The sequence below is a fragment of the Myotis nattereri genome (genome assembly GCF_964212035.1).
Source record: "Myotis nattereri genome assembly, chromosome: 13".
Classification (NCBI taxonomy): domain Eukaryota; kingdom Metazoa; phylum Chordata; class Mammalia; order Chiroptera; family Vespertilionidae; genus Myotis; species Myotis nattereri.
Window position 1 is genome coordinate 24,627,987 of NC_138088.1, and position 22,460 is coordinate 24,650,446.

At 39.0% G+C, this 22,460-nt stretch overlaps 1 protein-coding gene across 1 annotated transcript in view; it reads right to left on the minus strand.

The window, feature by feature from the left end:
* Window positions 1–22,460, minus strand: part of REEP3 (receptor accessory protein 3) — a 74,736-nt gene that overhangs the window by 19,459 nt on the left and 32,817 nt on the right. Inside the window, exons 2-3 of the mRNA XM_081104873.1 lie at window positions 20,439–20,511; window positions 3,127–3,203 (exon numbers count right to left, since the gene is read on the minus strand). Coding sequence (XP_080960999.1) covers window positions 3,127–3,203; window positions 20,439–20,511 — 150 coding nt within the window. The remainder of the gene's footprint in view (window positions 1–3,126; window positions 3,204–20,438; window positions 20,512–22,460) is intronic.

Here is a 22,460-nt window from a genome sequence, read left to right on the forward strand (position 1 = left end):
GAAAAAAAAAAGCCAATGAAAAGAAAGCCCAGACAATGAACAAGTAACAAAAAACTTTCTAAAAAGTTCAGTCTCTATGTTAAATTTTCATACGTAAAAGTGAGAGATCGAAGAAACACCTGCGTTTGAATGACAAACTAATTTAGTTAAATATAGATATCAGTTGAGGGAACAGCAACCTGATCCCCACAGAGATTCACACCTTCCAGTAAAGATTCTTCAGTGTAAGCATTGCACACAGGGAAGCTGCCAACCGAGTGTGGCAGCCCAGAGGGCACTGACAGCATTTAACCAGGCAGTGAGGTAGCCCCGTTCTGTCTGCAGTGCCCAACAGCCATGGCAGTTCCTGATACACCTCCAACCATAAGGACTTACATTTATAGGCCACACGTGCACAATGTTAGCCCATACACACATCTTCTCATTCTCAGAACTCCCAGGAAACTCCCCCTCCCATCTCATTTGGCCAGAATTCCAGCACTTTGCAGACCTAAATTGTTCACTTGCGAAAGAAACGGAATTACCACTGTGGTAGACTGAGAGCTAGGGTTAGATCTGGCCCATGCCCCTTTCATGAGACTTTGCAATGCCCTCCCAGTAGGCTGAGTACACTTCCCCAAGCAGTGACTGTGGGCTTAACCATGTGACCTGCTTTTGCAAACAGAATGAGTGTGACAAGTCACATGCCAGGAGAAGCTTTAGATGCCCTTTGACTCCCTCACCCCAACACCCCCACCCTCTTGCTTTAAATGTTTGCCTTCGGCTGTGACAAGTGCTTCTTCAGCCGTGGTCCCATAAAGAAGAGACACTTGAAATAGTCAAGCCCAGCAAAGCGGCAGCAACCATCTGCCCTCATGTAGTTTGAACAAGAAATAAATGTTTGTTTTTCTAACTTATGCTTTTAGGGTTATTTGCTGCCACAGCAAGTTAACTAATACAGCATGAGGGAATCAACATCCTGCGGTCATGAAGATACGCGATGACTGGAAAACCTGGACTCTTCTGAGAGGCAGATGGGTACCGGGCAGTGAGGAATGCCAGCAGAAGGTCTCCGCGATGCCGCAATCACAGAGGAATTTCTGGTTTTCACTGTTTGTGGTAAATGCTCCCTACATTGTTCTTTGTTTTTTTTTTTATTCCACACCTGAGGAGGTTTTTTTTTGTTGTTTTTTTTTTTTTTTTGAAAGAGAGAGAAAAAGAGAGAGAGAGAGAGAGAGAGAGAGAAACACCACTTGGTTGCTTCCTGTATGTGCTCTGACCAGGGATCAAACCAGCAGCCTAGGCATGTGCCCTGACTGGGAATTGAGCCAGCAGCCCTTTGGTATATGAAGCTCCAACCAAGTGAACCACCTGGCCAGGGCCAGTTTTTTAATAATATATGCTATATTTGCAATCATAAAACGAGAAGTCTTTACAAAAAGAACTTTGAGACTCAAGAGGCCCACTATGATTTGGAATCTGTGTTCGGACATTTAAAAACAAACAAACAGAAAACCCTCTCCCAAACCCCTATACCAAAAACATACCAGGGAAATGAATGAGCTATGGGACAGAAAAAGGAAGAGAAAGATGGATGAGATGTAGTACAGAGAAATTCATAAATAAGGGCAGGATGCTAAGAACATTTAAGTCTGATGACTTCAATTTTTTCCTAGCAATCCAATGTGACCTAATGTGCCGTGAGAATATGATGAGAATAGCAAAGTCAGAAAGACAGTTTAAGGAGAGAACAGTAAGTGTCTGAAACAGATATAAGAGGGAATTGGAAGTAGCAACTGACCAAAATCAAATAAAAGAAGTAGGGAAGTTCAAATTGATACCTATATGAGCAACTGATTGATTTGTTCAGCTCATTTAGTAGCCTGGGAAAGAACTAAAGACAATTGGGCTTATTTAGGCTGAAGATGAGCGCAGCAAGGGCAGCTTAAGATACTGGCAAGGTAGTAAGTTTACAGATTCTGAAAGGAGGACTTTTCCATGTGATGGCAAGGTTTAGGTGGAAACGCACTACTGAAATACAGCACAAAGAGATTCAAGTTGTCCCATTAAGCCAGCAGTTCTCAAACTGTGGGTCGCGACCCCTTTGGCGGTTGAATGACCCTTTCACACGAGTTGCCTAAGACCATCCTGCACATCAGATACTTACATTACGATTCATAACAGTAGCAACATTACAGTTATGAAGTAGCAACGAAAATAATTTTATGGTTGGGTCACAACATGAGGAACTGTATTTAAAGGGCCAGAAGGTTGAGAACCACTGCATTAAGTATTTGCTCCTCAGTAAAATGTTAGATCCTTGAGGATATAAACATGCTTTATATCAGAGGTTTATAATTTTATCTCAGAGGTTTGGAACAGAGTTGGAGGTCAATGGCTGTCCCCACGGATGCCATCCAATTTGAATGCAGATGAGAGTTTTAAGGATGGGGAGGGACTGCTGTGGGTGTCAAAAGAGGAATCTTTTTTTTTTTTTTTTTTAGTTAAGGTATTACAAATGTGTCCTCATCTCCCCCATTAACCTCCAGCCTCCCACCCCCACACAAACTCATGCTCCCATCCCCCTGTTGTCCATGTCCATTGGTTTGTCTTATATACATGTATACAAGTCCTTCTGTTGATCTCTTCCCCTTACCCCCGCCCTCCCCTACTTTCCTTCTGGGGATTGATAGCCTGATCGCTGTTTCTCAGTCTTTGGGTCTGTCCCTTTTCATCAGTCTATGTTGTTCTCTATAATCCACAAATGAGTGAGATCATGTGGTATTTATCTTTCTCTGACTGGCTTATTTCACTTAGCAAAAGAGGAATCTTTTAGGAAGTGATAAAGAAAAATAGCCTGAAGACCTCAGTGTGAAAAAAAAGAATGAGAACCAATTTCTCTATTCCAGATCCTGGGAAATGTTGGGGGATGGGCAGGGAGTGGCCTGGGGAGAAGAATGAGCTGCCTTTATTCCAGAGAGACTGTAAGGAAAGTAATGTTCTTATGAGGAAACCAGATCAAGAAAACGAGACACTGGATAATTAGGGAACTTGATCAAATTCACTTAGTTAACAGCAAAAGCAGGATAAGAATTCAGGACACCTGATAACTATATAGTCTGGTCCTTTCTCAATACTAGAACTTACCAAGCAACTGTCTGATCTGCTACTGTTTCAATCACAGTGTAGAGAGCAAAAACAATCCAGTACATCATCCATCGAACCTGCCAATAATAAAAATACTTATGAAATAATAAAGTAAAATTATTTGTAACTCTGAATAATTTTGTATATCTCATATATATACATTTCTATATATATAGTAGGTTGGATCAAATGCAGAAGGCAATGGTTTAATTTTCAACAGGTTTCATGTTTGAGCTCCACACATCACTGTATCAGCAGTCCTGGGATACAAGAACCATAGAATAACACATCTCTGGGCATGATATAATGTAATAGAAGGATCTGAATGAAAGATTTAGAAAAACAGGATATATTTCTCTTAACTAAAGGAAAGTAGAAGATCTTATCTATAATCCTTCTTTTGGAGACTATTAGCTATTTAATTATTATATAAATAATATGGTAGACCACATTTAATCTGTATCAGTTTTTTAAATTTTGCATTCCTATATTTTCCATATATAGAAACTTTTCAGAAACCAAAGAACAATCCTGGATTTGTTATATGCACAATGCTAGTCACTCATTTTGAAAGTTAAGTTTAGTGTCTTCTTCTTTCCCTACATATAAACCTGTTACGGCTCATACATCCATTTCTTTCTTCTAATCCATTACCACAATGACAGTTACAATAGACTGAATGTTTGGGTCCCCCCCAAAATTCATGTTAAAATCCTAATCCCAAATGTGTATTAGGAGGTGGAGCTATTGGGAGGTGATGAGGTCATGAGGGTAGAGTCCTCAAGAATTAGTGTCCTAAAAGGACCCCCAGAGAGCTCTCTCCCCTTCCACCATACAAGGACAGAGCCAAAAAATGATGGTGTCTGAACCAATTTTTTTCAGTTCTCTCCCTATACTATACTCTGTACAGGGATCTCAGAGAACATTATCACCATATTTCCTGGGAAGGTAGAGGCTTAAATTAAATTCTCACTTTCACAGAAAGTTTAGGAAACTTTCAGAAACATAAATTATTTAAGTCAATGCTTGTTATTCATTATTTCACAATTTCACAACCATCATTATGCTTGTGATCTTCCAAGTGGAAAAGAACAATAAATAATACTCCAAGGAGAGTCTTAATTTGCCTGTTAATAGACCTGAGTAAAGGTGAAAGGGATTGTACAGACAGTAATTGGTGGAATGTTATGAAAGACTAGTTCTTGGATTTATAGCTGCTACACACCCCATAGATTTCAAAAACACCCTTGCTTCAGTGTAGTCAAGTGCTTATTCAGTTTTCAAATAAAATTATCAAATTAATTTTAAAACCCACAAAATAAATTACTGCTTTAAAATATATAAAGTTTACCTCCAAAAAAGCAAAACATGTATGTACTTAAGTTATGAGAATTTTAATGTTAACAATTTAAAAAAAGGATAAAAAGAAGAAAAAGAAGGGTATGCCTTTTTAGTTAAAAAACATCAACAAACTAATCAATGGGGTGTTCCTGGACATTTTCCTGGGGGATTGGCTAAAATTTTACATAAGCAAAACTCCATGGTTTTAATTTATCTTTAATAAATAAATTATTTGACAACATGCTCTCTTAACCTTATGGAATTTTTGTTCTCCTTATAAGAACTATGGATCTCAAATATAGTTGAATCCAAGAAATAGTTAAATGAATTCAGTGTGTGTGTGTGTGTGTGTGTGTGTTATTCATGGGAGCGACCACAAAGAAAGTTAACCTTGAAAAGATATTACTTCCTTTTTCCACTAATGGATTTGGTCGGGATTTTATACCAAATGATTACTCAGCAAAGCTTTTATTAAAACTATACCTCAAGGCTGTCCAGCCTACTGTTTAAGGTTTTGCCCAAAGGAAAAACAGAAATAAGTCAAGGTTAAAAAAAAGAAGAAGAGAAGAGAGCAAGTCACCAAATTATAAGCACAACTAATAATATGTGATGATATTCTTTAGGCCAGCAGAAAACACCAATAACAAAACGCAGTACTAAAACAAAAAAATTGGTAGGAAAACAATCACATTGATAATCTTGTAAGTGTATGCAATCAAATATAATGGGAATAAGTGCTATTAAAATGTCATGCAAATAAAGTCACTTAACAGGTAACTAATAAATCACCATCCCCCTTTCAAGTTACTGGAAACAAGGTTACTGGCATCATCTTTATTGGTAAAATTTATGTTCTTGAAAAACTGTGATCAAATAGTATTTCTTTCCAGTTCAAAAACAACTGGTAAAATCAACAAACTGTTGTTTAGATAGTTTTGCAAGAACAATGAGTAATAAGAAAACGTATTCAACTGTTTCTTAAAAGTCTCTTTGATCCCAGGGAATTGAATTGAATTATCCAATAAGGTGAAACTTATACCTATAAACACTAAGATGGACACCCCCCCCCACACACACAACCTACTTTTAATCTTTCATATCAAGTATAATTTAGGTAATTCTTAAGGACTCAAGTGGCATCACTATATTATAACATTCATTGACAAAACTGCAGCAAACCCTACCTACTTCATGTCATGGTAACAGAAATAGGAATATGACAACTTTTGTCCTCAAGGATTTAACATTTTATTGGGGAGAAAAATGAGTGAATGGCTGTGACCAAAAAAAAAGTTCTGTTATTTTCACATTAGATGCTCTAGCTTCAGTAAGAGTCAAGATCATAAGAAATTAAGGAAAGCTTACTAACGGGGCTGTTTATAAGTTGTGGGCAAGGTAGAGGAAAATCAATAAAGGATAGTGGTGCACTCTTGAGCTAGCAACAGCAGGAACTGCCATCACCCCTAGGTGTGAAGGAGGGAGGAGTGGGAAAGGTTTCCAGGAGTCCAGACAGGGTCACTGTAGGGGAGGGCTGCAGCCTCAGGTCGAGACACAGCCAACTAGTGGGGGCAGGAAGTAGGGAGAACAATATTCTGTCCTCATGTTCACCTTGTCTTCTGCCTCTCATGGGCAAACCCAAAGGGAAGCCAGAGCTGATGCCATCTGTATGGGTCAGCTTCCTGGGCCATAAGGAAGGAAAAGAATGTGGAGTGTGGAGAGGAAACTCCACTGGAAGGATGGAAGGTTCCAGCACTACTCAGCCTGTCAGCTCTTAGAAACATCCCCAGAATGGAGTCACTTCTCATCACTTCCACAGATACCTCCCAGCCCAGATGACCATAATCTCCTGTCTGGATGATTCCCCATAGCTGATCACTCTGCTACACTGGGTCTATTTTGCATAGAGCAGTTAGAGTTATCGCCTTAGAACACAAGCCAAATCATGTCATTCCTCTGGTTCAAATCCCTCCCATGGCCCCCATCAGGAATCTCACCACAGCGAAGGTCCTATGGATCTGGCACCAGCACTCCTACTCCTTCCCCTGTTCATCTCCAGGCACAGTGGCCCTTTTCCTGTCCTTTGGGCATGTGTGTGGATATGCTCCTGCCTCAGAGCCTTAGTACATACTGTTTCCTTGCCTGAAATGCTCTTCCTCATATGAAGAGCTTCCTCACTTGCTTCAGGTTTCTGAGCAAATAATTATCAGAGATGCCTTTCCTGACCACTCTGCTTGAAATATCTCTATCCTCCTAGCTCCCTTATCCTGATTGATTTTTCTCTTTAGCATATGTCACATATCATAGACACATCTAACAAATATTTACTGCCCCTCCCCACCTTCCCCTACTAGAATGTAAACCCCAAGAGGGCAAAGGCCTTATTTTGTGCACTGCTGAAGCCCCCGTGCCCGGCACAGAAGGGGGTTCAGGAAATATACGTTGATGAACTGTTGACTGAATATGGGCCTGCAAAAGGTTAGACAGCAGATAGGAGGTGAAGACATGATGGGTAAATATAAACTAGTCTTTTAAGAGATCTGGTTTAAAGAGAAAAAAGGAAGAGGTAATACAAAGTAGACTGAGGCAAAATGAAAGCATGTTTGCATCCTCAAGGATGGCACGTTTTACTATGGAGATAGTGAGACTGAAATTATGAGAAAGCAGAAATCCTTAATGAAACCAGATCCAAGATGGGGCCAAGAAGATTAGGGAGAAGAGTGGGCTCAAGAAAGTAGCAGGGATGCATCTTCCTCGGGACAAAAGGAGAGGAAAGAGTGGCCGTGTTGACGAGAGGGTTGAAGTGGTCATAGCTGATGAGGGCAGGCCATCTTTTAAAGCTGGGGACGAGTGGATTTAAGGAGAGCAGTAAAGGTTTAGAAATACTGTCTATACAGGTGGAAAGGGAACTGCCGAGGGTACAGATGGAATGGAGTGTGTGGCCGAGGATGCTCTCAGCTGCTCTGGGTGTTAGAGATAGGGGGGGCTACCATGAAAGGTCTAAGACAGTGAAACAAGAGAGAATCAGACACAGGTGATGGCTTATTGTCCACAAAAAGGCATAAGGATAACAGAGCCGTGGCTGGGAAGTGGCCCAGCCAGGGCCAGTACTTCTCAGCCCCTCTATGCAGGTAGGTGGGGTCATGTGTCCAGTTCTTACCAACAGACTGTGAGCCAAGGCTTTTGAGAAGTGGGAGGAGCTCGCCCACAGGTCAGTTCCCCGCTTTCTGCTGGCTGGGAGGGCACGGAGCAGGGCAGCCGTGGGAGCTCTATGCTACAGGTGGACAGAGCCCCAGGTTGAAACGGCTACTGAGAATTCTTTGCTGAAATGAACACCCAAGCTGGACTGTTATGGGAGAAAAGAATGCATTTCTATATTTCTTTCACCACTGCATTTTTGCTGCATATTGTAATTTTAGCAGCTCACCTTACCCCAGAGCAAGGCCACGGGAGCAATAGTTCCAGAATTACGTAGGTATCAGTCACAGTGCCAGGGCTGCCATCTGTGGCACAGCCAGTGCCCGGGTTAGTGGTGATGGGTGATATTACAATGATCTGGAGATGGAGAGCAGGACTACCATTTTATGAAAGTCTGCTTGAGATGCACACAGGGGACTTCCAGAAGGATGTGGGAAGAAACGGAAGGATAGGAAAGATGGATGTTCTCATGTAGCAGATCGGAGCAGAACCAGAGAAATACCATTTTGAATTTTTATTGTGACCCATTGGCAAATGTGACTTATTCTGTGTGAATGTTAGTCATCAGCTGTGTTGTCAGCATATATGACTTCAGTAGTGATCCCCTTCTACTTTTGATAGATCAAGAAATCAGATAAATTATAAGCTTGTAAGAAATATGCATGAAGTTTAAATTAAATATATTCTGGGTAGGAGACTGAGATAGCTAAAGACTGAAGTGCGTAAGAGTTGGTGTGAAAACTACATGAAAAGGTTGTGTGATGGCCTATTTTGCTAACTTTGTTTTCTTTCTCAAGAGCATACCTAATACCTAGTAGGTACCTGGCACAAAATAGATGCTAAAAAATATTTATTAGAAGAATTAATGAACTGGGCTAACTTACAAGCAATACTGTAATTTCCATTTTTCCTACTTGGTAATAAATGTCTTTTGAAAATGGTTACAATGCAATGGCTGTCATATTTCAATCTTGGAATACTTTACCCACTATATTTTTCATGACTAAAGAAATGTGATAAATACATTCATTTAATATAAATAAAAGATTCCTCAAATGGAATCTTAAAATCATTTAAATACCCAGATTAATTTATTTCCTAAGAAAATACACTATTATAATTAGGCAAGTTCTTTTGATGATTATGGAATCATCTGTGATGTAAAACCATAGTATCTAAAATCACATTCTAGGTTATATAGTGCATAGAAGAGATTATCTTACTTAACAAGCCAGCACTTGTTTTATTATTACTCATAATCCATAAGGCTTTCATAAAGCCTTAGCATTTCAGAAACCCAGACAGTCATGTGATGGTGTTCTTAGCTTTACTCTCTCTTAGAGGATATTTTAAGCCTGAGTGAATGCTGTAAAATGAATATACCCATAGACTAAATTTACTATCAAAAGACCATGCTCCATTTAATAGGTATGCATTTATCTACCCAGATGCCAAAAGAAAAACTGGCCTCATTTTATGATCTTTTAACATTTTTTTTTTAAAAACAAAACAGGTTCTATGATTCACATTCTTAGACAATTTTTACAAAACTGATTTAGATCCCCAGACAAACAAATAAAGCAAACAAAAGTTAACTACAACTGTAAAACAATCTTTAGGATTTCCATAACAGAAACTGAGAGCAATGCATAGGCTCCAAATATATAGGAGACTAACATGTTCTAGCGGGAGGCATGTAGCTAGAGATACCAGCAGCAGTGGCATATCAATTAAAAAGTATTTTTCTTAAATTGTATCTTTATAAAACTTATTCTTTCTATGTTATGACTAGAGTGATATTATAACAGCAATATCAACAACCATATATGTTAAGTGACATAACTATTAAATATTACTTGAATGATAAAAATTATGTGATATGTTAATTTGATAAATATTACTTAGGGCTTATTATAAACAAAGCCCTTTGACAGGAAATCATCATAAACCCTGGTGTGAAGGCATCCCTAATCTCAAGAAGCTTTCATGGGTGGAATTAATAAAAGACCAAAAAGGATAAGAGTAACAATGTTTGACCCAACATATAACTGCTATTTTATTATATACGAGAGGCCTGGTGCATGAAATTAGTGCACAGGAGGGAGGGTGGTGAAGGGGGGAGACGGTGTGTCCCTCAGCCTGGCCTGTGCCTTCTCACAGTCTGGGATCCCTCTCGCAGTCCGGGACCCTTCACTCCTTACTGCCTACCTGCAGCGGAGGCGGGAGAGGCTCCCACCACCATACCACTGTTGCACTCGCCAGCCATGAGCCCAGCTTCTGGCTGAGCAGCACTCACCCTGTGGCAGCGCACTGACCACCAGGGGGCAGCTCCTGCACTGAGTGTCTGTCCCCTGGTGCTCAGTGTGCGTCATAGCGACCAGTCGTTCTGCCATTCAGTCGATTTGTATATTAGGGTTTTATTATATAGGATTATTCATTTGCCTTGTATTCATCTTCAGTTCTAAAGGAAAGCCTTCCACAGGTCATGTATGTGCTTTGTGCACTGTACTTTCCATTGCAGCATATCTGTGTAATTGTTTACATATCATCTGCCTCTGCTATTTGACTATAACAACCCATAGGGGCCAGAATTGTCTTGTTTATCATCATGTTCTCAGGACCTAGTACCCTGAGTTTGGTAAAACAAACAGACTTTTACTTAACAGTTTCTTAATTTTAAGATTCAAACAAGTAACTCTGGACTGCAAACAGCAGTTCATAACATAAAATAGCCTATTTTGTTACAGTTGTTTTCAACAACTTCCCAACATCTCTTAATTTCAGACTCTTGGAATCATAAAGCAATTAATGTTGGTCTCTAAGAAAAAAAGGAAAATTACATATGCATAATGATTTCAATTATAACCACACTAAGTAAATCCAGAGGATAAAATGCTAAAATATGCTTCACTGGGAAAAAAAATCTTTGCTGAGTCTCAAAAGAAATAAACACTGATGAATTTCAGACCACCCAAAGAGAACTTTATTTTTTGACCATTATTAGTTGTTCACTCAAGTCAACTCACCCCAAACATTAATTCTACACCACATTTTGGAGGCCACAGAGAGACCTTCTAATATAGAATTTTTTAGAAATAGTATAGAGTTGAAAAGATTTCTCCTATTTCATTAACATTATGCAATAATTTGGTTACTTCATAATGATTTCCCCCATTAAAAACAAAAAGGAACAAAATGTGAGAAATCAAAAAGAAAAACTCCCTCTTTTATCGAACCCAGATGGTTCAGCTATGGGATTTTTCCCAGGGCTGTGCCAAGTTAGAAGCTTGCTTGAAAATAAGCTAGTTGAAGTTCAATTCAAAGTGAAGAGAGACCATGGTTCAAAACAGCTTTTTGCTTTTTTATTTTTTAAAGATGGGGCTTGTGGGGGGTGAATATGTGAGGCTGGGATTGATTTGGGCTTCTTCAACTTTGGGGAACTTCTTCCCCCACTGCCCATTTAAGAATGTCTCCACTCTCTCCAGCTCCTCAGGACTCAGCTACTTGGGAGTTAATTTTCAGATGCGGAACTCACAGCAACATGGTTTACCTGCAGTTTCCAGGTACCACTGCCAAAGACCTCCCAGAAGAGCCTGATGTTTTGAAGAAAGCCTCACATTACATAGATGTCCCCGGTATTACAATGGGGCAGATTGTAACCAGAAATATGGTCATAATATTGCCTTGGTCTTCCCAGGTGCCCTCAAATCACAGAAGCCCCATGTATCTCACCCCAACCTTGGTAGTTTGAGGAACTTGAGAGAAGGAAAAAGCGCAAAAATATTTAAAAACTAGAAGATAATTAATTTTCTAAAAAGTGCTGAAAAAGCAGTGTAAACACAGGAACTGCTTATGGGCATAGTTGCCAGGAGCAGAATTTAGGAAGGAATGACTTCTCTGTCCAAAATAACTCTCTCCATCCATACTGGCTGAGAATCCACATTTCACTTCTTAAAAATAATTTTTATTGAATTTATTGGGGTGACATTGGTTAATAAAATTATATAGGTTTCAGGTGTACAATTCTATAATGCATCATCATCATCTGTACATTGTCTCATGTGTTCACCACCCCAAGTCAAGTCTTCCTCCATCACCATTATGCCTTCTTCTACCTGCCCCTTCACCCCTTTTTCCTCTGGTAACGACCATACTGTTGTCTATGTCAATGAGTTCTTTTTTCTTTGCTTAATCCCTTCACCTTTTTCACCCAGCCCCCAACACCCTGCCCCTCTGAAAGCTGTCAGTCTGTTCTCTGTATCAGTACTGGTTTTGGATTGACTTATTTTACTTAGCATAATACTCTTCAGGTTCATCCATGCTGTCGCAAAAATTAAGATTTCCTTCCACTTTTATGGATGAGTAGTATTCCATTGTGTAAATGTATCACAGCTTTTTTATCCACTCATCTACTGATGGGCGGTTGGGCTGCTTCCAAACCTTGGCTATTGTAAATAATGCTGCAATGAACATAGGGGTGCATATATTCTTTCAAATTAGTGTTCTGGGTTTCTTCAGATATATTCCCGGAAGTTCACTTTTTATATTGTTTAAAGTCCTATTGATTTACATGGGATAATAAATATAATAGGCACAGTTCCCTTTTCATAATACCACATAGCATTTCTCCAGATGTTAGCATGGTAAAGTGCCTACCCTGATAGAAAGAACTAAACTGGTCTAAATGGACGTCCTAGTGATCATCCAAGTTTCCATGCTAAACTGTCACCCTACCTTCTTTTTTCCCTCAGTGTTCACAAAGTCTTGGCCCATTATGTTGCCTACTTGAGGTATTCACCAGGGCTGGAACCACTTCTTAGGCACCAAAGTCCCCCTGTGCCCAATCTACCATGACATAGTCAATTCCATCTTGCTATTTTCACAAGTGAACTAACATAGTCACTAAAAGGTATGCTCCCCATATTCTGGTTTCTCTTCAGATCGCATAAATCTTTCGCCTTTTAAAAGGTATGCTCCTTTCTCCAGGTGACTGACAAGGTTATATGACTAACATAGTAAATGAAAAATTTCATTCTCTAGCTAAGATACCACTCTCTACGTACAACTGGTAGCATATTTAAACATGCAATAATCACTCAGATAGTAAGAACCAGCCTTTATAAACCACATGATAAAACACAGCCTTCTTGAGAAGCAAAGATTGGTAGGAAAAACTATAGGAAGAATCAATCTCTGTCATGATTGGAATGAGCCTGTGTTATTAAATTACTTTCCTTCAAAAGCATGTGCAGTCAACCTCACATAGAGAACTGAGGTTCACACTGGGGTGAGTGCAGAGAGAGGCGAGTGATGGAACACAGGATACTTGGGGTAAGGAAGGGCTGGCCAAGTGCCAGAGTGCAGGACAGCATGAAGGCCCTGGGTAAACACAGGGAGGAGAACAAAGGCTGGAGAGAGACGCAGAAAGCAAGATGGATGATTCTCAAGAGAAACTTTACTGAAGCAGAACTTAGGGTATGGCCAGCCCTACAACAGGGAAACTAGGATGAAGTCCATCTGCATACATAAACTTATATTTAAAAAGCACAATGTGGTCATTACATTCACTTTCACAATAAAATAGGATACCCGTAAATGATTTTCACTTTGATTTTTGCTAAGGATTACTTGGGGATTAAAAAAATTTATATAGATTCCTAGGCCCCATCATCACAATGTGCAGAGAGAGGGCAGCGAGGGGGCTCAAAGCTCCATGAGAGTTTTTGATGTGTAACCACCGTTGAGAACATGCACAACAAAAGTCTTGCTACCTGAACTGTGGTCTCTAGACCAGCAGCACTGGCACCACCTGGGAGCTTGTTAGAAATGCAAAATCTCAAACGCAGGCCATGCGGACTAATCAGAAACTGCATTTTAACAAATCTCAGGGGCAATCCTACGCCCCTTAAAGTGAGAGGAACACTGCAGTGGGAGGCTACTCTGTGCACGTTCTGGTGGCATCAGGCAGAGAAAGGTGGTATCATTCATAAACGGAATGTCAGAAGAGGCTTGGGTTTGGAGAAAAGATGATGGACTCAGTTTTGTGTGGAAATTTGTTCAGTATAAAAAGTTAAAATGTACCCTTATTTTCATAACACTGTTTAGTTTAGGCACATCATCATTAAAACAAACAAACAAACACTCCCCACCCCCCAACCAAAAAGCTAAAAAAACAGAAGCTGGGCCTTCAGTCCAGTTTTCAGAGGCACTGTTTATGTCTAGCAATTGAGCAGACAAAAGCTTAGAGCAAACTGCTCAGGAAAGGGAAGCCTTCAGGCTCTTCCACTCGGAAGTTCCATGAGGACGGTCCTGTTGACTACCCCAAAGCCCAAGAGCCCAGTTATCTCAAGAGTGGCCACTCGGTGAACTCTCCCTCCCTTCCCAAGGAGGAAGTGCCCTTAGACTGTTCCCTAAGGGCAGGTGTAAATCTGCCTCCTACAGAGAGAAGGTAAGAAGGTTGATTACTAGGCTGATGTTATATTCAAACATTACGTTAATAACAAAAACTTCCCCAGTTGGCTTCCATAACTTACTTTGCTAATCTTCTCAAGAAGGATATAATAATAAAACTCAAGTGTTAGGTCTTCATTTAAAAGATGCCTGTTGGAAACCTTTGGAAGTTAAAGTTGTATTTTAAAATGAAACCACTAGACTCAATCTATTTCTGTGTTTTCAAAACCTTTTGAAAATAACCTTTTATTTTACTAGTAGTTGGATTTGTGGTTTTATTTTTTTTTAAAGAATCAATCTATATTCTGATAGCCAACAGCGAGACAAAATTTTATATACTTATATAATTCAATATATTTTAAATATTTTATAGCTTTAAAAAAGAACTTCACCTTCTTGCAATTCTATTACATTTCTGAAGTAACATCTCATGAGCTTTTAAAAATTACATGAGGTTTTGGGAAAGATTTTAGTTTTCTTACTTAGCTAAAATCTTCAGGAACAGCTCTAGCTTTTATATTTTTAGGGGGCCCTTTTGTAGTGTGATGGCAATATGGCTGACAATCTGATTATTACAGCTGTAGCTGGTAAAGCACTATATTTCTAAAATTACATAGTGGAAAGATGATGTATGTAGCTGAACATTCCAAAGGTATATCCTGGATTGTGTAAAAGAGAAGATTTTCCTGCATGAATAATGTAAACTTTAGCCAAAAAGGAAAAAGACCTGCTATGCCTTTCATTATTAGAAAATATTCTATTTTTAAATTTAAAAAAATTAGGTAGTCTAGTATTTACTGTCAAATTTATCATTGTTTACTTAACTCCTCTCTTGTTTCACATTTTGTCAGACCTTTTTTCTACTTTTCTCTCTATCTCAGCTATTTCAAGTATGTATCTTATTAGACTTTTTCAAGGGGAACACCTCTTAGATACTGTAATTCTCCCAATTTTATATTTTTATCTCTGCTTTTTTATTCAGCCCACTTTTCTTTACAAATTCCTTTAATTTTGATATTTTTCTTGCTTTGTGAGTTTAACGTTTCATTTTCTCACTTCCTTTTCAAAATAAAGGCTTATAAATCTATCATATTCAAAAATCTAAATGTATCACTGCCATTTTAATTTTTTAACTCATCTAGTATTGCATTTTTATATTTTTTCTCGTATTCAATTATTATTTCTCCCTTTTGGAACTTATTGGGGGTTTTCTTCAAAGTAGTGAGTTTGTGGTTATTTCTGAACAGATTAGGGGGAGGCAGAATACTGGCTGCCTCTGCACACAGTTCTCCCTGCGGGGAGGGTGGTGGCAGTTGAGTTTTTTGGTTGCTGTAGCTTTTATGATTTTAAGCTGTTCCATCACTAGGGATTAGGGTGGAGGTGGCTAGGCCTCCCTCCAATTTATTACTTAACAACATTTCCTTTCATGGAAACAACGGTTTCTGTCCCTGTTTTTAAAAAATCTATTTCCATTGGCACGATAGTTGGTAAAATTTTTCCTAGATATTAGCAAATGCCTGACTTAGCCTCATAGGTTTAAATGTTACCGTGAGAACTGTTTTTCCTTTATGTCTGTTTTCCAAGGTACTTGCCCTGGAAGCTAGAAAAGGACAAGACAGCTGCGGTTGTTCAGCTGCATCTTGGCATGAAAGTTGTGAGGATGCTTTCAGTTTATTTCATAAAGGGGAAGGGGCACGCTAATCCACATGCCAAAATTTTAGAAGAAACTGTGTTGGGCATTCATTTAAAGCTCCCCAATTCGACAAGCTTATTCACGCTTACCACTTGTTTTCTAAAATGGATCCAATGTAACTAATGACCCTGAGATGTCCATGAAGAAAGTGTGTTTAGAAAACATAAGGTAGAGTATCTCACTGGATAATAACACTATCCATTATTTCAGCAGCTAAGTTACATATTGATATGTATTACATATAAAATAGGTAAATCTGACACATCAAAAATTAAGCTTACAAAGAATACTCATCACTACTTCAGGTAAATATAAGTACATTTACTTCATTAAAGGATAATGAACTGTTCCAAGTAATTTCATTTACTGTTCAAAGTGAAAATTGTGATTTTATCAAAACCTGATTTATAAACAACTATAACTCAAGACAAGATACGCATGTATTCATTGTTTGTCAGCTAAAATTAAAATTTGAAATTATTGTCAAAGATTTAAAAATGACGTAAATTACCATTAAACCTATCTCTTTTTTAATATATTTTTTATTGATTTTTTTACAGAGAGGAAGGGAGAGGGATAGAGAGTTAGAGACATCGATGTGAGAGAAACATCGATCAGCTGCCTCCTGCACACCCCCCGCTGGGGATGTGCCCACAACCAAGGTACATGCCCTTGACAGGAATCGAACCTGGGAGCCTTGAGTCCACAGGCCGACGCTCCATCCGCTGAGCCAAACCGGTTAGGACTAAACCTATCTCTTATGTGAACACATTTAAAATCAATGTTAATGATAAAATAAGCCTTACTTGGTATCACATAATAATTCAACCACAGTATCCCACTAACAAGGTCAATTTGGAAGTCTGGGTGAAGACGGTAGACTGAATATGCACATTTAATTGCATCCCCACCACAAATCTCATTAAAACAACAGTAAACGGATATTTTTAAAAGACTCAAGTTCAGAAGGATATAGAAGAGAAGAGAACATCAAATTTGTGGAGCTAGGAAGGAAATGGATGAGAAGTGATTTAGGAGGCCTGAGAAAACTGAGTATTAGCCAACAGTGGGAAAAACTGCAAACCTAACTTTCACTGCAAAACTCCCCAAAAAGGCTCAAGAATTGGTGGCACAACTGCCCTCCGATTTTAGCTGTCTGATGGTACCCCTCTTTCCCGCAGCCCAACTCTGAGGCTTAGTCTCTGGTAAAGAGTGAATCAAAGGTTCTCTGGATTTGCAAATCTCTGGCACAGTTTAGAGTAGGGCTAACAGGAACCAAGTAAAAGTTTATAAATTGAATACTTAGAGCCCCCACCAGAACGTAGCAACTACTAAGTCATCTTTATTAGAAGGAAGGCAACTGATGATGTGCATGTGAAAAATTAAAAAATAGCAAAAGTATAAGCATGTTAATTAGATATGAAAATACATACACTAAAGGATTCAGATAAAAGAGCTGAAAGTAGTTGCCACTGGAGATGAGGAGAGGGTAGGAAACTGCTGTTTTTCATAGTAAGTCTTGAAAAATTTTTGATTTTAAAATTATAAAGAAATACATCCTTAATAAAAATAAAAACTAAGAATATCAGAATGGAAAATAAACAGATAAGTATGTGGCCTGACAAAGCCAATTTCCAAAAAAAAATATTTTAAATTCCACTTTAATCAGTGGGTTAATCTTTACACTACCTACATTATTACAATCCTTGAACCAAATGAATATTTTTAATGCAAAATATGAAAAGATTCCTAAGGAACACTTTTTGACAATAAAGAGGAGTTCTTCAGTGTTTTTTTCTCCACCCTAAATCTAGTAAGCAACTTCAGATTTTAATAATTGATAAGAACCAGTATGTGGTATGTTTGTTCATTTTCATATCACCCAAATACTCAGCCAAAAATTAGGTCACTTTCAAAACCCAAGTCAATAGAGTTTTAGAGGGTCATTTCTAGCCCTTTAAAGGACTAATCTCACAGAGTTTTCCCTGTTCTTTGTTCTTGCTCACAGTAAATCTCAGGACCAAATGTCTGATTTTGATTTTTATGTGCTGTTAGACAATCTTTTCATTGCCACTTTCTTCAACATTCTTAGAATAAAAACACTGGTTTCCTAGAAAAGCTACAGCAATTACACACCACTTGGAAGTAAACACACTATTTTCAAGTCATGAAATGGTATAAGCTTGAAAAAATTTGCAAACCATACTAATTCTTCAGTAAGTTTACATTTCAATTACTGCAAGACTGAAAGTCTTTAAGTAGGCCATATCAGCCACACTACACAGGAAATTATATCCTAGGAAAGCTCTCTTTTAAAAATAGGCAAAGGAAGAAAGGAAGGTTGCCAAAATATACAGCACTTTCCATGTGTTTTGATTTTAACACAGCCATCTGTTTTATCAGGTGCAATCTACTATTTGAAGGCTTACAGGGAATGGTAGTAGTTACGGTGGGAAAAAGTAAATTAATAAAAAATGTCGCTTTCTGAAAATAATTTTGAAGCAGATATCAGTGGAATTTAGGTTAATAACCAAATACCTCAAAGAAAGTGGGCTTTGGGATAAGTGGGACTAGATTGTATACTCCTTACCCCAGCAGCAAAGCTGAGAAACTAGACCAATCTACTTAAGAAGTACACATGCTCCTGTAAACACAATTTAGTGTTTGATATAGACTTAAAAGTCAACTCTTATTCCTTTTCTTATTTATTCATTCATTCAAAAAATATTGAGTGCCTACCATATACTGTTCTAGGTAGGGAACTATAGCAGTTAACAAAACTCTCTATGGTGGGGAAGACAAACAAAACCAAATACATAACATAGTAACAGATAGTATAAGAGGCTGTTAAAAATAAAATAGGGAAATTTTAAGAAGGTTAATTTTGCTAAAAAACGAACAGACAAAGCAAATTTGGATGGGGATCACCATACAGGAAAACTTTCTGAGAACAGACTGCTGGGAAAACTGTTGTAATTGAAGGTTACATTGGATAACTAAGTTTAGATGAAACTCAGCAAGAAAATTTTTGTCAGAAATAAATTTAGGTTAGAAATACTTAAAGAACTGCCAAGACTTTACAGAACTTTCAAAGACTTCCAATTTTATTTTCTACCATTTTGATTATATTTCATTTAGTTGCTTATGGGTCCTGCTCTAGAACTGGTTAAGCTGCCTCACTGCTCTTCTTGGAAAATACCCATATAGTTGTGGCCCCTGAAGACCTGCCGTGGAATTCATCAGAAGCACATTCACTGGCTGGCTGTGAAAGCTATTTCAACTTTTTTTGTGAAGCTAGATCCTCACCTAATTTTCTAAAGGTAGCATGGTAGAAAAGAAAGAATAAAATATTAGAAACAGAAGATATCCATTCCTTCTTTAATGATCCATGTGACCCTGAGCAAGTTAATTCACTGCTCTGAGCCTATAATATTGGAATATTTTCCTGCCTACTTTATAGAGTTGTAGTGAGGACCAGTGAGATATTGTGGTCTGAAGAATAATATCCCCCTCCTTCAAAAGGTCCACATCCCACCCTGAAATGTGTGAATATGATAGGTTACACGTAAAGGAGCATTCAGGTTGCTACTCAGGTGACCTTCAGTTGGGGAGAGGATCGTGGATTACTCAGGTGAGCCCACTGTAATCACCAGAGTCTTCATAAGTGGAAGAGGGAGGCAGAAGAGAAAACCAGAGAGATCACAGCATGAGGTCTCAGCCCAACATTTCTCACTTTGAAGATGGAGGAATAGAGCCTTAAGCCAAGGAACGTGGGCAGCCTGTAGAAGCTTGAAAAGGTGAGTAAACAGATTTTACACTAGAGCCCCCAGGAGGAATGTAGCCCTGTTGATCCATTTCAGATTTCTGAACCATAGGACTGTGTTAATTTTGAAATTGGTAGGGAATTATATAAATGTAAGAGCTTAATAGTGGCACTATTCATAACAGACAAAAGGTAAAAATAACCCAGATGTCCATCAATGGATGAATGGAGAAACAATGTTGCATATGCATACTGTGGAATAGTATTCAGCCATAAAGGGAATAAAATACTAATACATGCACGCTATGATATGGATGAATCTTGAAAACAGGCTAAGTGAAAGAAGCCAGACACAAAAAGGTCACATATGATTCCATTAACATAAAATATCCAGAATAGTTAAGTCCATACAAATAGCAAACTGCTGATTACAATTGTCAGTAATAATGAGGTATCTGCATTTTTAAATCAATTAGAAAGTAACAGAACAACTATGAAAGAGGGAAAAGGTTTTGAGGCTGAAGAAATATACTAGTAATATACCTATAAATTTATAAGGCTAAAAAACCAGACAATCCCCCAACCTCTTAATTATACTGGAACTTACAAACTACGTAAGAGACATGCAATTATTCATTTGGGAATTAGATTTATTTAAATGTCAATTGACAATGCACTATTTTTCATACCCTACTTTAGAATTCTACTGAAAATTAGTTTAAAAACATACTAATTTTCAGTACTCCACATTTACATCACATTTTTAACCCAAAACATTATGCCAGCCATTTCTAAAATATTGAGTTTTTCTAGTCTTGTATGTAATGGATACATTAAAATAAAATTAATCACTCATAAAACTATACTTACATATTCCTTCACATTTTTTGATTTCACAGCTTTGTATGAATAATATGCAGGATATAGCATTCCAAACACCAACCTACAAGTAAAAAGTATGAGAAGACTAATCAAATAATGCTTTCAACAGCTCATGAAAATATCAACTAACAGAAAAGTAGAAAGTACATGGAAAACATATGACAGTGTAAATGTGTATGAAAGCAAACTTGTGTATAAACTAAATTACTCAGAAATGCAAAAGAAATATGGACTTTTAAGAAACAACAAAAAAATGATTTTAATATTTCCAGATACAGTTTCATGGAAAAAAGATTTTTTTAAAAATTGCCATTTAAACCATTTTTTCTTTCTTTTCTTGAATACTTTTATTGATTTTTAGAAAGAGAGGAAGGGAGAGATAGAAACATCGATCATCTGCCTCCTGTATGCCCCCTACCAGGCATCAAGCCCAAAACCTGAGCATGTGCCCTGACGGATAAAAACCAGCAACTTTTTGGTGCCAGGGATGATGCACAACCAAACAAGCCACACAGGCCGAGGCTAAACATTTTTTTTACCACAAAAAATATTCTGTGGTTCTTTGAAGAACATTTGGAAAATGCAGAAAACGGAAAGAAAAAAGAAAACATTGTCCCAACCCTACTAGTCAGAGATAACCATAGACAGAACTTTAGTGTATGTAAAATCCTACTTTTATATGTGTAGTATACTTTAAAAATAACACACACATACACACACACAGACACACAATTTGTGACAATGAAAAAGTGATCCTTCACTTCTAATTATAATGACAGTGCTTGGAAACAATACTTGATATATTTATTATGATATGCATTAAAATAACTCTCTTTAAGCATTTATAAAATTACTAAATCACAAACAGGACTTATTTTTATGCCTTCTGTTAAGATTACTTCACCAAATCCCAGGTCCAAGAGATGTGTACATATCTATACTAATAAAAGGGTAATATGCTAATTAGACTGGGAGACCTTCCAGGAGACCTTTCGGATATTCTTCTGGACAAAGCCATGGTGGCGGGACCGAGGTAGAGGCGGTTAGAGGCCAAGAGGGGAGGGCAGTTGTGGGTGATCAGGCTGGTGGGGGCAGGGCCGCTGGGGGTAAGCAGACCAGCAGGGGGGTCAGTTGGGGGCAAGCAGGCCGGCAGTGGGGGTTAATTGGAGGTGATCAGAACAAGCGAGGGGGGCAGTGTGGAGTGAGCAGGCCAGTAGGGGAGCAGTTGGGGGTGAGCAGGCTGGCAGGGAAGGCAGTTGGGGGCAAGCACACTGGCACAGGGGGTAGTTGAGGGTGATCAGGCTGGCAGGGGGGCATTTGGGGGCAAGCAGGCCGGCAGTGGGAGTCAGTTGGAGGTGATCAGGACAGCGAGGGGGGCAGTTGGGGGTGATCAGGCTGGCGAGGGGGCATTTGGGGGCAAGCAGGCCAGTGGCGGGGGGCAGTTGGGGGAGAGCAGGCCGAATGGTTAGGGTCAATCAGCAGGCAGGCAGGCAGGTGAGCAGTTAGGAGCCTGCAGTCCCAGATTGCGAGAGGGATGTCTGACTGCTGGTTTAGGCTCGATCCCTGTAAACCAGCAGTAGGACATCCTTTGAGGGGGTCCCAGATTGGAGAGGGTGCAGGCCAGGCTGAGGAACAACCCCTCCCCCGTGCACGAATTTTGTGCACCGGGCCACGAGTCTATATATATAAAAGGCTAATGTGCTGTGTCCCTCCAACTGTCCGACCAATCGCTATGATGCACACTGACGACCAGGGGGCAGAAGCTCAACGCAGGAGCTGCCGTGACACGCACTGGCCAGCACCACGAACCTGGTGCCCACAAACCAACACCCAGCTTCACCCAAGTGGGACACAAGCTCTGCCACCACCCCAGAGCAACACCTTACCAAATTGCAGCCAATGCTGCCAAGACGCCATGGAGCAAAATGCGGCCCACAGCCCAGCCCGGCCTGGAAATGGTCGCTGTGGGTGCCGGGTAACGACGTCCCATAGCAACACCCGGCTTCCTCT